The sequence below is a fragment of the Buteo buteo genome, chromosome 2, assembly GCF_964188355.1.
Source record: "Buteo buteo chromosome 2, bButBut1.hap1.1, whole genome shotgun sequence".
Taxonomy (NCBI): domain Eukaryota; kingdom Metazoa; phylum Chordata; class Aves; order Accipitriformes; family Accipitridae; genus Buteo; species Buteo buteo.
The window spans coordinates 70,095,724-70,113,757 of record NC_134172.1 but is presented as its reverse complement, the minus strand read 5'-3'; the positions used below and the strand labels follow the sequence as shown (position 1 = coordinate 70,113,757).

The 18,034-nt window shown below is 38.7% G+C and overlaps 1 protein-coding gene across 2 annotated transcripts in view; it reads left to right on the top strand.

Annotated features, from left to right (window-relative positions):
• PREX1 (phosphatidylinositol-3,4,5-trisphosphate dependent Rac exchange factor 1) overlaps positions 1-18,034 on the top strand; it is a 175,914-nt gene that overhangs the window by 133,871 nt on the left and 24,009 nt on the right. For both annotated transcript variants that reach the window (XM_075018909.1, XM_075018903.1), the window contains exons 16-23: positions 574-716; positions 7,408-7,500; positions 11,772-11,920; positions 12,833-12,918; positions 14,651-14,787; positions 15,191-15,362; positions 16,616-16,803; positions 17,533-17,694. In XM_075018909.1, coding sequence (XP_074875010.1) covers positions 574-716; positions 7,408-7,500; positions 11,772-11,920; positions 12,833-12,918; positions 14,651-14,787; positions 15,191-15,362; positions 16,616-16,803; positions 17,533-17,694 — 1,130 coding nt within the window. The remainder of the gene's footprint in view (positions 1-573; positions 717-7,407; positions 7,501-11,771; positions 11,921-12,832; positions 12,919-14,650; positions 14,788-15,190; positions 15,363-16,615; positions 16,804-17,532; positions 17,695-18,034) is intronic.

Sequence of the window (18,034 nt, the reverse complement as noted above, 5' to 3'; positions counted from 1 at the left end):
TTGCGTAAGTACAAGTTGAATGAAGAAGTTGTTCCTCAGATTTTAAAATTGTCACTTGCTGCTTTTATTTGAAGCCCTCAGGTCTTGTATTTGAAAACGCGGTAAAGAACTTTGTCATGCCTTCCAGAATTTTATAGATCTCATTTCCCCCTCAGTTCCTTTTTAGGTTGAAATGCCTTAGTCTCTTTAGCCATCTCACTTAGCTTTAAACAGCCATTTTACCCCTCTTTGCTTCATTTATAGTTTTACTATATTCATTTTGACATGGGAAAGGAGCATAAGGTTTTGAGTAGCCTCTTTCTTCCAAGAGGATCTTTCACTTTTTATGTGCATTCTTCATGCCGGGGAGGTCAAACATCATATCATGAGCTACTGTGCACTGTGAAGAAAAGTACACCCCTAAAATACAGTAGTAGCTTAAAAATATAGAGCTGAATAGCTGACTGATAGGGATGCATCTGGTCTTTGTTCTGTAAAGACTGGGGAAATATTTAGGATTTCCTTTAACTTTCTTTTTTTGTTTCTCTTTCTCTGTGTAAATGCATGCATGTATTTCATACATGTTGTTTCCAGTCCTGGAGAAAAGTGAATTTAAGGATGAATCCTTATATTTCCGCTTTTATGCTGATGAGGAGATGGAAGGCACCAGTTCCAAGAGCAAACAATTACGTAATGACTTCAAGCTCGTGGAAAACATCCTGGGAAAGAGTCTTCTGGTAAGAAATATGTTAATGTAAACCTTGATGTTTCTGTGAAACTGGTATTGTTTTGTTCTAGAGGAGTATGAGAAGGAAAATTATGATCGAGTAGGATTAAAATGGGGAATTGTACCTGTAGCTAGATTTTTCTTCACTGCATAAATACTAATTCTTGAGCTACTTTGCTGTGGAGCTCCAACTTCTGTAGCTCTCACTTTTGTAGCTGGGAAATCTGTAAATTGCACGCTCCCTTCCCTAGCATGTGACTATCCTACTGCACTACATGGGAGCTTTGGATTTACAGCTCACACACACACACACACATATGTGCAAATGCACGTAAATTCCTGCCTATTTCTGATAGGTCTCAAGAAAAGAGGAGACTCAGAGAGATGACCATTTCATGCAGTTCACAGTCCAACCCCTTTCTATTCCCATGAAGCCCTTGAGAGAGTCTGGAAGTGAGCTGGGAGCTGGAGATGTTGTCTTAGCAGGCACCATATGTTTCTCGAGTTCACTGAGCAGGCACCACAGTTTTGGTGTGGTGGAGGAGAAAGTAATGGGCACTACTATCTTGGGAGAGGTGTGCCATCAAGTTTAAACACAGTTTAAACACCCTTATATGCGAGGTAGATTCAGATGCAAGTTAAAAGGCTGATAAAAACACAGATATTTCAGGACATCATTGTCTAAGTGATATGAATATGCCCTGCATTACTGGATCAAGTATCAGCTTTACTTTGTTTATGGAAACCATTTTCCAAAATATACTGTTCTTTATGTTCATGCTTTTGCAACATTACTCTTATCTCCACATTCCCACCTCACTAAATGCCATCACAGTCCTTACTGCACTGGGATTACTCTAACGCTGTTTGGATTTGGTAGTCAGATTGGTGCAAACTCTTTGTTCTGAGATCCTTGTTTACTGCCAGTGGCTCCAGGCCCATCTTTTTCTCCCTTTGAACACTGGCAGAATGCAGGAGCAGGATAAAAACTTGGGACAGAAATTACAAAAGCAGAATTGCTGGAAAAGATCCAGAGGTCTATTATATGGGAAATTTTGTCCTATGGTTCACACAGACTTCACTGTCTCACTGTTGTCTTGTCTCCCAGGAGACCAGTCTGTGTTTGTCTCAATGGCCAAAAGTAATATTTAAAGCACCATGGTCCCTCAAAATTATTCCTCTATGCATCCAGTGCCAGAGACTGGAGTGTCAGGTTGATATGATTATCCTCATGGAGAGTTGTTGGATAAAAGGAAGCAGTTAAAAGGTGATACACTTTGTGGTTTGTTTTTTGTTTTGGTTTTTTTTTTTTTAATTGTGATTTGCAAAGCACTCATAAGTTGGTGGGAACTGCCATTGTTCAGGTATTTTTAATTTTCCACCTTATCAAGACAAGACAGTTTGAGGAAACAGATGGACTAGTATGTCTCTTACACTTTTTTCTCTCAGTTCAAGGTACTCGTGTTAAAATGCCAATACTCAACGATAATGTTAGCTGTGAAATGAGGGATTTCAAGTTCTTTGATTCTGTTTTCTGTTAATGTAATAATCATTTATTAGTATTCACTAAAAGACAGAAAAAACAAGCAAACCTTGCACATGGACTATTTACTAGTGATTAATGGTAATCCCTAATTGGTCCTTCCAGTCACTCCATAATTCAGTCACTGAAATATTTGCAACAGGAATAATTTTAATATTACTATTATTGTAGTTCTGAAGTGCATCAGTCAGCCTCTGTCAAAATACAGTCCCATCTCAAAAAGTAAACTATCTGAAATGAACAGCACATACTGAGTAAGAAATCTGCTACTTAGAGGGCACAGGTTTTTGTCAAATGAGTAGTAGTCATGCTGAAGTTATGAGTTGCCCTCATTTTCTCAAATAAATTAGCAGTCCCCTGATTGTTAATGAAGAAGAGCCCACAAATAGCTGTACAGTAAATGCATTATTACACTTATCCACAAAAAAATTTGTGCCTGACTTCTATTGTATTTTATGTTTAGCAATTATGAGCAGCTGGAATCCTGAGGCTTTGCTGTTTGTGGAACATCACTACTTGTCTCTTCACACTCATGATAGGACATTGATTCTTCCCATCCCCCAATCCCACCACAGGAAGTTTAATGAAATTTCCTCAGCACTGGCTTTTGAAACATGCTTTTATACTGCCATGAAATCCTGGCTGTTTAATGGACAGCTTCCCCTACCCCCTTCATCTAAGTTTGCTCTGTCACAGGAGAGCTTGACCTTGAAAACAGAAAACAGAAACTTTGGCAAATATATCATTAGAAATGCCAAGGAAAAAATGCTTTCAGTCTGAAAAAATGCACTTCAAACAAAATTTAATACTCATTTATTTGTGCAATTATTTCTCGTTGAAGGACGTAAATCTTGACAAACTGAAAAAATATACAACATTGTTTGCATAGTTGAAGAGAATTTGGATTTTGGATTGAGTCCAAGCATTGTGACTTGGTTACTACAGTGTGCTGTTAACTTGTGATCAGAACCTCTACTTGTTAGCCCAAGCCAACCACAACACAAATTAAAGCCAGTAGCTTGGAGCTTGCCTGTAGAGATGGGCCTCCATCAAAGTTGCCTAAGAGGTGTAATGCACACACAATGCTTGAGTCCCCAGAAGACTCTAGTGTAACACTTATCTGATCTCAGAAGAGCATTTCCAGTGATTTCTAAAGATGATACCTGTGTACGTTTGATGGAGCATTCTCAAAACTGTCATGCTGGATTGGAGATCTGGACTGTAAGTCTAAACCTCATCAACTTTCCAGACATGTGATATCTCCTACATTCCTCCAGGGTATCCCATATTCCTTATTCTCAGTATTGTGTTGCAGTAGTTGCAGGAGAGAGTAGTTGCCACGTCCCATGGCAGTTCACAGCCAGGGCCGTGGCATGTCCTGGAATTTAACTCATGCAGGGGCCTGAGTACTGTAGTGTATTCAATGAAAGCCAATGGTTTGAGCACAGAAGTCAGGGCTACCTGGGTTTTATCTTCTCACATGAACTCACTGTGTGGCCTGATCAAGACCTTAAGTCACTCCATGCCTCAGTTTACCATCTGAAAGTTAGGATGCTAAATCTCATGCATCTATAGGGCTTTGCTACTGCTGTTACATCTAGAATCAGCTTTGAAAATGAAAGTGTCCTTATAATTCAGCACTTCAGATATCAAGTTTTTAGATAATAGATAGTATTATTGTTCGAGTTTGCCTTTTCCATTTTAAACCAGCTAATCCAATAAACATAGCATTTGCCTTAAAATTCTTATAAAAGTACAGAATGCATTTCCCCTACTCTAATCATGAATAAATAATAGTAATTTGTATTACTCAAATAAAGCCATACTTGGTCCTTAATAAAAATCTTTCATCTTCAGTCATTTCAGGAGAATTATTTTTGTGTGTTGTGCTAATATAAAATGACCTAACTCTGCAAAATTTCAGCAGAGAGAGAGCAAAAGAGAGATTTCCCTTTGTTCTTGGTTACACTAGTGTACCACAGTCTATTGTAGCTTGAGAATTCAAATCATTGATTTAAAACACCCCTGGGAAGAAAGCCACTAATAGAGCCCATCCTCTAGGGGTTTCTGGTCTCCCAAGGAGACAGGCTGGTAAGTCAGTAACAAGAAGCATCCATCATCCAGGTGTATGTGGCCAGATAAGGGCTTTGAGTGGATTCGGATACTAAAAATTACAGTGAACTCTGAAGTGAAAAACATCCTTTAGGCTGTAAATCTTTCACTGTTCAGAATGAACAGTTCAATTTCAGTGCTCAATTTCAAAGCTCACAAACTAGAAGAAACTTTGAGTCATTTTGTATGTATTAAGCCTATTTTGCTTTTGCTAATGTGGCAAAACATACCTTTAAAGATAATAGCAGTAGGGGTGACTTAGATTCTGGAGCTCCTCACTGGAAAGAAATTTTGTCTTGTCAAATTTTGTTTTAATGCCCCAGAGCTGTGGTATTTTGAAAGACTGGGAAGACTGGAACAGCCTGGGAGATGAGGTGGCAGGAAAATAGCTCTCTTCAAATGAATGCTGCTGAGGGCCACAGCAACCTCGTCGGTTTTGTGAAGCATTCAGACTTGACATTATCTGATAAGTCACTGCTCCTTAAGAGGTTTTAACAAGTCAGACTGTTCAAGTGTGTCCAACAGAGAAGAGTTTATGCTGGAGAGCTGTAGGGAAGGCTGTGAGAGAAGGATGCGCATCCTGGACCCTAGTTTAGGAAATGGTGGTTGATCTGCCTACGCTGCCTCTTCTGCTGCTGATGTCCCCAGGAGTTCAGGCTGAGAGTACCTGCTTCTGCATGGTACAGGTGTAACAGACCATTCTCTGCATAGCTTTTCATCTCCCCACTCCACCTCCTCCTGCCAGAATTCTGTTTGAACATGTTCCGACTACATTTGCCCTCTGGTTTTGATTAAACATGCTTATTTCTCATATGGTCTCATTTTTTAATGTGGTTGTCTTTCAAAATTAAGCAGCTGCTGCCTTATGTTCAAAAAACTGATTGGATTTCAGAGGCACAGAAATAATTCTTGTAGATGGCAAGTTAGTTAATTGCTTTGGACTCCTTGGGGATGAATGGTGTTCAGCTATGGAATTGCAAGGTATTACTACTTTATAATAAAGAATGAATCATAGCCTTCTCCAAGTATTGCATATTGAATATTATCCATAGTCTACCTTTTCATAAAAGAGTGTTCCCAGTACAGGAGCATCAGTATACAGAATGTAAGATTTCTTCTTTACAACCTGGTGATAAAGTTCCTGATGTTGATGCACTTGGGGTTTCTTAAAAGTATTTTGGTTCTTTGCTTTCAAACAATACATTTTTGCGGTACTAACAAACAGAGAAAGGTAGGTTATTAAAAATGATAGCATGTAAAAGATCTTCATGCATAGTAATGGTAGCTGCACCCAAGAGATATGTCAGTTTGTGTAGCTGCTGACTTCTAAGTTTAGCAAATCAAAGCCTCCAAATTTTTAAATATCTTTTTCACATACACTTTCAAAATTCAACAAAAGAAACTGAACAGTCCCTTCAAATGTAAAATGAGAATTGGAAGGGAGAGCTATCCTAGAAATTTTCTATTTAATCCCAAACATGAAGTGATAAACGTACATATTGTGTTGGGCTGAAACTCATTATGCTTGCAACACTAAAAGTCTAACCAGTGATATACCTGATTTTCTAAGCTGTCCTTTTATTAAACATGCATAAATATAAATAGCATTGCTTCTGAAAATATTTTGTTAGAAATATCCAAGAATGGCAAACTTACCTTTCAGTCTTTTTACTTTCCTGTCCATCATTTAATCTGAACATTATCTGATGAGGATTTTTTCCCTGCAGATAGATTATGTCATGCATTATTTTAACATGGCTCTATGGCCCCTGCAGGAAAGGATGATTCTATTTCTTTAATTTTTTTTCTAAGGTGATTTCCTGTAAAAGGACAAAGCTTATAAGCTGACGGCATTGACTTCAATAGTAAAAGGACAGTATTTTAAAACAGTCCAGGAATCATCAGAATCAAGGAAATAATTCTCAGTAATGTTTTTTCCCCAGTGGCATGCTAGATTATAGATAGCTTTATTTTTCCTTTTAACTCAGTTCTAATTTATCAGATGGTTCTCAAATGTGTAGTGTTTGCTCAAATGCAAGATTTTTATCTGGTAGAATTTCCACTTGTCCATTTACCAGTGGGTAGGCTTGCTGTATTTTTTTTTAATGGGAAGTGAGTTGTTAAGCTTTTTTTTTTTTCATTGTTAATAAACCACTAGAAAAGGATGGGTGAAACATATATTTGCCATGATTGATATGATTTTAAAAAATATTTATAAGGCAGGTCTGTGTGACCTCAGTGCAAGTAAGAGGGAGCAGATTCTCAGCAGCGAGAAGTACCACGTCTTCAGCCATCCATAAAAGGTGGAAACTGAGCATGACATGAGTCTTGTATTTTTTCCCTAACACAAAGCCTGTGTGCCTGCTTTCTAGAGGAAGGACCTATAGATGTCAGAATTGTTCTCTCACTGGTCATCCAGAATTTTAGCCAGCAGACTGACTGTTATGATGTAGATTTATGTAGTGTGTAGTGCTGTCTTTAACAAATAGGCCTGAGATCCCCAATTTATCTGAAACTGATAGCTATGGAGGACTCATAGGTTGTTCATTATTGCATATGTGGGATGTATTTTAAAGAATAAATAAATAATTACACTTTGATCTGTAAGTACATTCACCAATGGAAAATACTGAATATTGATGAATTCCATAATCTAAAAGTGAAAGATCTAATGAAGAACGAAGGGCTAGAAGTTAAAATCAAATGCGGTTTCTAATAGAATAGTTGATTAACCATTGCAAAAAACTCTCAAAGGCGGGAATAGATTCTTCACTTCTTAAAGACTGCAGATCATAACTGGATAACTCTCTGGAAAGTCAGCTTTAGTATAGTAAGGGCTTAGTGCAGAAATAACTAGATTAGATTTTATGGCTTATGTTATGTAGGAGATCAGACCAAATGACCAAGTAGTAGTCCCTTTCAGCCTGAAGACATACAAGTCTATATCAATCATGGCTTGCAATGAAAAGTTCAATTTCTCATCTCCATCCTCCAGCTTTTCAGCTAACTCCAAATGCATGAAGCATTACTTTGTGCTCTTTTTAAGATTTTACCAGAAGAGGATGACTATGGATTTGACATAGAAGAAAAAAACAAAGCAATTGTGGTGAAGTCAGTTCGACGAGGGTCTTCTGCAGAGGTAAGACCTGACATTCATAAATATTTTAGTTTTGGTAGCTAAGAATATTTCTATGCTTTGAAAAGGTACAAAACCATCCTTTTAAAGTCTGTTTCATTTTAAAGGCAGCTAATAGAAAATCAGGTATCTTCTACAATTCCTATGGTATAATAAACTGTTTCTGTAAATTGCTAAGTGATTCGGGTTCTTTAGGTGACTTCCTGAATATTTTTTTAAGTGATAGGACAACAGCAGTATCTCTGTGTGATGATACCGTACCTCAGGTTCATTAGCAACTTAAATTTGAGGAGGGAGGGAAAGTAACATTGTTTTGGGATAGCAAAGATGTTAAATGACAAATGGGTTTATTTGAGTGAAAGCTATATTTATAGATTTGTACTTTTTCCTTAAAAAGCATGCACTCATTTCTTTTCCTGTTATTTTTTAAGAGCTCTACAGAATATATTTGCTTTGTTTCTTTGAGGCACATAGATGATCCAAATGTCATAGGATCTGAGTATTTCATAATCATTTGTTTATCCATATAAAACACCTAAGTTGATAACACAATGTGATCCTCCATTTACAGAAATAAGGCACAGACAGACCAAAAGTCTATTTTTTAAAAGATATTTAGGTGCCTTTTAGCACCTATGAAGATAAGAGAGGACTAAATGACTTGTCCAGGGTTTCACAGTAAATTATGGCAGAACACAGACAGTGCTTCTAATTAAAAGTCCAGGACAACCATTACAGAATTTTTTAATGTCCACTTTCATTTGTTGGTCACTGCTTTAGGCTACAGATGACTCCTGGATGACTCACCCAGTGCAAACAGCTGAAGTGGACAGACTGATTTTAGCAAGTTGAGAATGTCAAAAGGGAAGGAATTTTGAACTGCAGTTTAATATTAGAACTAAATGATTTCAGTATTCCCGATTCTCATTTGTTTTATGGTCACCAAAGAAACCAATCCTATGCTCTACCTCATGCTCAAAATCAACATAGGATGGCCAAAAATTTTATTAATCTAAACCTCTGCTGTAAACCATTGCCTGACAGATAATCCTTCTGCCCTTTCTTTGGCTGGATGCCTGTGGAATATCCTGCAAATCTGCTGTGTTTTAAGACAACAGGAGCACACAATTTTCTAAGGAATCTTTTTCTTGGTCTTCCAAGACAAACTATCTGTGACCATGAGCCCGTCTTTTCAACTTGATCTTAAAATACTGCTCCAGAAAAGAACTAAATCTGCATCTCTCTGAACTAGAGAGCTGTCAGCTTATTCTGGAAAGACCTGAGGTCCAACAGTAATGCACTGCATTACTTACTTGGGCTTTTTTAATTGCTTTGTGATACTAGAAAGATATCCAGCATGTAGTTCTGCATGGCTCAGCAGCTGTAGGCCATTTGAGACCCTATGCCTGCTGTCACACTCTTTAGGGACAAAAATTAAGACATGCAGCTTTGCTTCACAGTGCCCTTCACAGTGCATTGTATTCATTAGGCCTGTCAGACTTCAGGCCAGTATAAGATCCCGGGTTCACCAATTAAGTGGGAACATATCCATTACTTGCACGGATTTATTCAAGATTAACGCATTCTTTTTGAGTTTGGGATTGTGATGCTCTTTTTCCTAATATACCTGGAACAAAATTGTCACGCACAGGTTGTGGCAGCACACAACGTTGAACTTCTTGCATGTGCAACAAGGGTCTTTGGGGTTTTTATTCAAAATCAGAGTTGCCAAGCATTGTTCTTTCTATTATTAGTGTCTTTTATCTTCTCGATTTTTTAGAAACTGTTTTGTGAGCTGTTAGATTTGCCTATGCCAGAAGCAGTTCCCAAACTGTGTTTAAAAGTTAAGAAAAGATTTGCTGGAACATCAAATTCCTGTACTTGAACTGCTGTTTGGGAACTCTTTGCCTGACGTGAGTGTTCAGCTTCTCAGTTTTGGCCCATAGATAAAATAGTGCCGTAGCGGGCACTACTCTTGCACTGTCTCTCCTGATCCTGAATGATGAGCAGCTCTCAGGCTGGGCCTCTCACCTGTGGGAACTGTCCCCGCCGTGCTCCTGGCAGCAGCTGCCTGTGACTATTAACACTTGCTCAGCTCACCTAGGTGGAGGGTCACAAAAAATCCCATAGTAGTGGTTGGTTGATGTGGACTGTAGCACATTCCATACCTATCCCAAGTTCATGGGGCTTCAGGAAGTCAATACCTCCTCAGTTGGTACCTTACCGTTCTTTCTAAGCCAGCTCACTTGCAGGTTAATTGGAGCTGGGCCTATTCCCACAGATTTTAATAACAGAGCTGGTTTATGAATGATACTCTATCAGAAGGAAGCAACAGTGAAAAAAATTATACTTTTGGAGGTGTGGTTGCTGTCTTACTCTGAACAGCCAACTGACAAGCAGATGTCCAGTGTTTGAACAGAGTGTGTTCAACAAGCAGCCAGTTGGCCAATGGCCATGTAGATTAATGGCAAATAGCAAGCTGCTGGCGTTTGGGAAAAAACAGTGGCCCAGACCCAGGCAACTGCATTGAGCTGTCATAAGGAGCATCCGTTATTCAGAAGCTCTATGACTCGGTAGGGTCTTTACTCTTAGAGACATGCTGTCTAATCTTCCTTAGCCTGGTTAGTTATATCCCAGTAGAGTAGCAGATTTTTATTTGAAAGTTGCTAGTTTGTAGGGTTTAATGTGCAACTTTGTACCTCATACATTCATGGATTTGCTATGATTGTGTGTGCAGATAGGTGTCCTGTATGCACAAGCAATAAGTTAGGAATATAAAGAGGTCATCCACGTGTAGAATGACAGCAGGTATGCAAAGGGTTTAGCTAATTGCACCTACGTTAAGTGCATGAGCTACTGCTTTTGGAAAGTCAGGCCTAAAACATAATGACTTTAGAAATTTATCTAATAATTATTACTTTATAATAAACTCATCAGTAGAAGTAAATGCAAGTGGCAGAAAAATTCCCATTGAATTATAAATAAAAGTTTGTCAAATTCTATCTTAAGTTAAAATCTCTATTGCTGTTTATCCCCATTATCCATTTTAGAGATTATTTACAAAAAAAGAAAGATGAAAAATGTTATTTCCAGGTACACAAGAGGATGTTTTCAACCACAGAGAGCTTGATAATTAAATCAAGGAGAGCACTTTGTAGTTTTTCCTTTTAATAGCTTTGATTTGAGAAAAAAAAAAAAAGTTTTTTGTAGGTAAACTGATCTCTGACTTTCAGAACACAAAATATATTTAAGAAAAGCCAAGCCTTGTACAGACATAGTCAGCAGGGTTTTCCAGTCCTACATTTCTAGATGCATTTTTGCAACAGGTCAAATTTCATATGTGGCAGTAGTACTGTTTAGACCTCCTTCTTCCAAGTCAAGAAATTTGTCAATGGATTCCAGGTAGAACAGGAAAAGGTTTGTCACATTCAGAAGAAAGCCCAACTGCTGGACCTTGAAGTGACAGGACATAATTCTAATCTGGGAAGGGTTAGTAATTTTTTTTTTCTTTGTACTGTGTTAAAGGGAATTTTATATTTCCTTGATATCCTAACACCTAGTCTAAGTGCTGCTATGTCACATTTTAACTGGTATAGATGATCAAGAGCTACGTTTAGTGTTATTGTCTGGTGGGCAGAATAAGGGATCTCGATTCTGTCATTGGATCTGTCTCTGACTTCCTGTGTGACCACTGCCAAATAACTAAAGTTAGGCACAAAAGCTAGGAATTAAAATGAAAATCTTGTGGCTTTTTAGGCTGATGAAGAGCCAGTACTTCAATTAAAGCAGAGACAGGTTTTTACCACCACTTAAAAACAGGTTACATTTACTTACGTGACTAGGTATACTTTTTGTTTTTTTCAAGTCACGCTTCTGTATCTCACTGGGTATTGCAGCCAGTCTATTACAGTCCCCTATTTTTTAGTGTGTGTCCCCTGCCTTTTTTTTTTTTTAATAGTCTTGTTTTTAATAGTCCCCTATTAAAAAAATTGTAGCAGAAGAGTACAAAGATACATCCCTTGCAAAGTAAGATATATCTGTGGAGTGGCATATTCATAGAGATACTGGTGATATCTCTTTGTTTTCTGTAAATGCAGACAACTTTAAGGGTGACTGACAAATTATTTGATGAACCAACACTGTATAAATAGTGTTCCATATGACAGTAATCTTAGGAACATCCATAAGTAGAGAACAGTTGAACCTTGGAGCCTGAACTTTTAGAGATGCTGCCAATGACCCAAAGTTTTCTGTGGTGTTTGTTTAATTTGCAGATTGCTGGCCTGCAGACAGGAAGAAAAATATATTCCATCAATGAGGACTTAATATTCCTACGCCCGTTTTCAGAAGTGGAAACCATCTTAAACCAGTCCTTCTGCTCACGAAGGCCACTTAGGCTTCTGGTAGCCACCAAATCAAAAGAGTAAGTGCCAAGATGGGTAAACAGAGATTATCAAGAAACATCACTTACTAAATATTTCTTCTACAGTTTGTAGTGAAAACTGTGTAAACACTTTGCTATGCAGAAGCTGTTCAGTAGGAATACAAATGACATAAATGAAAGATACAAGAGTCACAGGTAATTTTTAGTGATGAACTTTTTGCTTCTAGAACAGGTTAGGATCTATTCTCTTTATACTGCAGTTAACTTCTGGCTTCCTTGTGCACAAACAGAACTGAATCACAAGGACTGTCACTCTGCTTCAGGTGAAGCTTCTCAGACTCTAATATATGTGCAAGGGAAAGCAATTTCTTCCCCATTAAAGCTTGGCTCATTTTTGGATGACTCTAACGATATCAGCCCTTAGAGTTTTTCAGTCCATTACTGTATCTTATAATGAGGCTTGGCCCTGTTAATATCTTGTGCATTATTAGATTCTGTAATCCCAGAATTTGCCATAGAATTGAACATCTCAATGAGCACTTGATGCTGAATTCTAGTCCAGGATGTCTTGTCCGGTCTTTTTTTTTTTTAATGGAAAAGATCCTCAGCTAGTTTAAGTCAGCACAGATGCACTGAAGTTTGCCTAGAAATGGAAGTGAATACAAAGACCATAGAAAGTTTCTGTCCTGTGTTGTTCACTTAAAGGTGTAATAAATTTGGAAGTGCCAAATTTTAATTAACAAAGAGAATCTCCCATCTGCCTTGGAGAATGAAGATGGAGTGGGTGATTTCTTCAGATCTGTTTATTTGTTATTTATTTGTAAACTATGTGGGTGCGTTCTTTAATCCAAAACACGGTTATGAATGCCAGGGAAAGATGCTGTTAGAACTGCCCAGAGCTCTGGCAGCCTACTTAAAAGCTGCTTTCTCTTCTCCTTGATTTACCTGCAGGATTATTAAAATCCCAGATTGTCCTGAAGCACTTTGCTTTCAGATACGGGGAGCAGCACCACCGTATGTTCATGCAGTAGGAAGAGGTAAGTAGAAAGGTTGTGGTACAGTTAAGCTTGGAATACAGCTAAATATATATACGTGTATATAAAGTGTGTGTGTGTGTATATCTCTCAATCAATCAAGACAGATGCAGGTTTCATTGTCAAACTTGTTCTAAACAAGTTCTGACAACTTACTTTAATGACCACAATGACTAGGAACCCCTGTCACAGAGAAGGATTGCACTCATATATAAAACCATAGAACAACGAGATAGTTCCTGCCTCAAAGTGCTTATAATCTAAATACAGTCTAAGAAAACGGTATCGTTATTATGAACTGAGTGTTGGGTCACTAATCCCATCAACACAAAACAAGGAATAACTTAATTCTACAGTAGAAGAAATTTGGTGGTACTGCAATCCACAGTACTGTGGAAAGACTCTTGAGAAAGCATTATCACTTCAGCTCTTGCAAGCTAGAAATGCGCATGCTTAGTGAACCTAACCTTGTTTCTTCTAAGACTACTAAGATACAGCTTTACAGCCACAGACAATAAAAATTTAAAACTGAGGTGGCTGAGAAAAAGTTGAGGTATAATGCTGTCTGTTGCTTCCTCAATATTTTTGCCTGTGGCCAGCCACAGTTTGGATCACTGTAGTTCCAAATGTGCTGTGGGATCAGCAGGTTGGTAGACAGATCATGTTTCTTAATGGACATTACAAAGCATGATATAAGACTAGAAGACTACTTCTCCCTTTACAGTGGCTTATACTGCTATAAATTACCAACATAAGATAGAGGCGAACTGCTTTTTTTTGGTCTTTTTAAAAGGGGAAAACACAGTTTGACAGAGATATTTATGACTTTCATAACTGAAACGTGAATGGAGCTACAAATAAAGCACAGCTCTAACCTTTATTTTCAGGAGATGGAGAAAATACAACCTTTCAGACATGTACCACTTCCTTCCTTCAGAACAAATACATATATCCAGATATGTGCAGTTAGTATACAGACAGCAGGCAGCACCCAAATGCAACAATGTTCTCAGGGAGACACATTTATTACACCCTTTCATAACAGCACCTATAGCCACTTTTTAACAGTCTGAAGAGTGCAAATTGGAAGTGCCAGCTGGAAAGATTCTCTTTTTTTAGGATTTTCCTAGCAAAAGACAAAGTGCATTTGGAATAAAACTGTATGAATTTTAAATGATGGTGACTTAAAAAAGTTAATCACCTTGACTGTAAATTTCTACGAGCTGAATTTGGGTCGGAGTCTTGTTCATGTGAATCTGGAATAAAGCCATTGAAGCTGGTTATTGCACTCTAGACTTAACTCTAGTTTTAAAGTACATCATAGTCTTTTTCTTAGACCATGGCAAATTGCATAAAATGCAAGTGTTCTGTATCTTTCAAGGGCAACAAGGTGAAACGAATGTAACTGCTTACATTTAAGCAAGACTTCAGCTGATGTAATCATAAGGCTAGAAGAGCCGAATGATTTCCCACAGGAATTTCAATTTCTAGCATCAATGCGTTTACATCTAGGAGATCTCTGTTTTTCCCAGCACTACTGGAAATATGAAGGATAGGTGCATGATGTTTTCCATATACAACAAAGCTCTCAGAATATACTTGGTAGCAAAAGCATGACAGCATTCAACTAGCTCTTCTTACTCTTCTTAACCAGAAACCCTTTGCAAACTTTCCAATTTTCTCTTCTGTAATCAGATGGCTTTACTGTCTAACTCCTTTCCTGTTGAATTTTCAGGTTCTGAGGCTGCAGCTGTAGGCCTTCATCCAGGGCAGTGTATTTTGAAAGTTAATGGGAATAATGCAACACATGGAAATTATATGGAAGTTATGGAGCACTTTACAGCCTACAGGACCAGACAACAGGAAGCACTGGTATGAATACAAAACCTCGAAGGAAGCACATTAATTACTGCCCTCCTTCTGTCCTCCCCTTCTGTGCTTTTATGCTTACTAAAAATTCAGAAAAACAGCATATACGTATCTCTTTTGACTTATTTACTCCCATGCCAAGGTCCTAATATAACTGAGGGACCTGATTACGGTTGCCTATAGTTGCAAATCATCTACAAATAATATGTATGCCAATTCATACACTGCATACAGTACTAAATACTATTAGCTATTGCTAAAACTAGAAGTTCACCCAGATATTGATCTAGATTTTATAGTCTCTGAACTTCAGAGCTAAGCTGGGGGAATTCACCTTTGTAGTCCAAACATATAGAGATTGGGCATTGTTACTGAGGTCATAGCTGAAGCCTGTATCTCTTGAAAGGGATTATACCAGTGGGTGTACAGAACACATGAAGATGCTGAAGAGGACAGGGTTCAGCAAGCAGCATCCACTGCATATCTGAATGGCAGTCATCCTGACTCCAGCAAAGAAGACTCTTCACTGGAAGGAGGTGCAGAATTGGATCCACTTCAAAATAGCCAACAGGAATCAGGTAAAGATTCTCATGGGGGAAGGAAACCTAGGGTAAAGTGTCATTACTATTGTAGAATATCTCTTGTCTTAGTAAAGCTTTGTAATAGAATGAGGTCTGCCAGAAGAAGTAGTCTTATGCTGCAATTTCTTCAGGAGAAGAAAAAATTGAAATACACATAGAAATCATACCCCTGTGACTCTCTGATCTTTACAAGACAGCCAATTTCTGGAATGAAAAGGCTCAGCATTTTCAGAATCTTTTGGTAACCCCTGCAAACCAGGAATTTATGGGCAGTAGCAGCTGGAGAGGGAAGGTCTGCAAGTAACTTCACCTAGAATAATCTATGTTTTCTGTGATTTAAGATTAAAGGTTAAGATTTTAAATTACTTTGATCTGGAGCAAGTTTTCAGAGCATGTTACCACTGTGTCAGCAACAGGTGTGGGTGTATTTCCTCCAACTCAGAAAAGTGTAACTCAAAAAACCCACTGCTTTACCTTCATGTTGAGAGCTTATTCAGAAAAGTGGATGTTAGGGGAGAATACTGAAGCCAGATTCAATCTAAAGGACTGAGCATGGACTCTGAATACCATTGGCAACTTCTCCAGGAACAGAGGCACATCTGTGTGGATCCCATCTAAGGTCTGGTGAGCCTGGTAATCTAATGGTCAAACAGTGCAGCTCCACAGTGGAACAGCTGAAGCAGTGCCCTGGTAGAGGCATGTGAGCAGTTCTCTGGCAAATCTCAGTCTGACTGTAACTTAAATCTCTTGTCTGGTGGCAATAGCATTGCTGTGTGTAAAAAATGTTATCTTGTCACCCCACCCCTGCCCTGCCATCTCAGTCTTATAGCTGCACAGAAAATGCATCTGGAGCATTTCCCAAAATTGGACAGAAAAGTGGCAGTCTTCCAGAGGGTCATTACAAACAAGACTCTGAGATTAACATACTTCACTTCCCTTTGAAAGCTTCCGCTGGGGTCTGTGTGTCTGAATGCTGAACAGAACTGGAAGTAGTGTCCTGTCCATGGATGTGTGTATGTACACATGGAAGAAAATCAGAATGTGGATTGGAGCACATGGATTGTCTAAACCTCTATCACTGTCTCCAGTAGTGGCCAGCAGCAAATGTCTTCCTCAGAATATGCTCCCAGCCTCTAGCAGTATGTAGTTCAGAGACTCCTTGAGCCAAAGGTTGTGTCTTTGTGTTTAATAATACATGCCTGTATTCATGTGTGCTGCCAAACACCTCTAATGACTTACTTTGGTTCCAGCCCAGACACCACAGACCATCAGCTCTCCACTGGTCATTGGTGAAGAAACACCTCTCATTAGCCTGACTGTGGATAACACCCACCTGGAGCATGGGGTGGTGTACGAATATGTCAGCAGCGCAGGAATCAAATCCTTTGTCCTGGAGAAAATTGTAGAACCAAAAGGTTGCTTCAATCTCACTGCAAAGGTACCAGAAAACATACATGGCCAGCTTCATTCCGAAGGAGAACAGGGAAGCCGATAATATAGGCATTTCTCTGGTGGCTTGGCTTGGCTCTTCAGATTAGGTTGCACGTGGTCTTCTCAACCTTGCTTGGAGTTTTCTTCATTAGAGTGCACCAAGTTATAATAGCTCGGTTGGTATGAGCAAGTCAGCAAATGCTTCTAGGATTTCAGCTGTTGAGGTAGAGGGAGGGGAGCCCTCAGCAGTGGAATTCTCGCTTTTATCTGTCTGGTAACATACTCTTTGCTGATACTCAAGATTAATCTTTTCAGGCAAGAATTTGCTTTACCTTGGAAGAAAATCAAGCAGCTTTTTCCCAGCTGATAGGCTGGAAGGGTCACTAAAGGAATCAAGTAGAACTGCTGCTATTGGAAAGCAGCAGTGCACTTAGTATTTTGGTCATCTGTGACAATAATGAGTGAACAGTAAATGTTTCTGTCACATCCCAGTAACATTATTGTTATGTCCCATGTGATCCACCTCAGTTATTCTAAAATTTTTTGAGGAATGTTTTACGACTCTGGGGATTAGACACGATAGTCGTTCTCAGGCAGTAATAAAGGCAACTTTTTCTGAAGGCTGCTTTATTCAACCATGACAGCATGGGGGCTTTGACACTTACTCAGTGGAGGAAAACTGTATTTTCCCTCACTGTCAAGTCTCTTATCATTGACATCCTGTCTTTTTGTTTAGATTTTAGAGGCCTTTGCTGCAGAGGACAATCACTTCGTAAGGAATTGCAAAAGACTTATATCCCTAAGCAGTGCTGTGGCCACCATGCCCCAGTATGAATTCCGGCAAATCTGTGACACTAAGCTGGAAAGCATTAGCAGAAGGCTCACAAACTACCAAGAGGTACAACACTACTAGTTATTGGTGAAGTCTCAAGACAATACTTCATTGTGATAACTGGGTCTTAGTATTCTTTATTAATGAATCTGAACTGCTGTAGAGGTAGGTGTTCTAGAGGCATGAAAACAGCTCTGCAAGTTACTGAAATTGCAAGTTTTGAGGAAAAAAGACCTTATCTGTAAATCACTCCATTCAGCTTGCCAGAGCTGTGGGTTATAACATATTACTGCAGGTTCCTTTCCACCATATCATTGAATAAATATGACAACAGAATGATCAGTGTCTGATTTAAGATGAGCATAAGTGCATCGTAGTGTAAACAAACTATGTGTGCTTTTTTTGT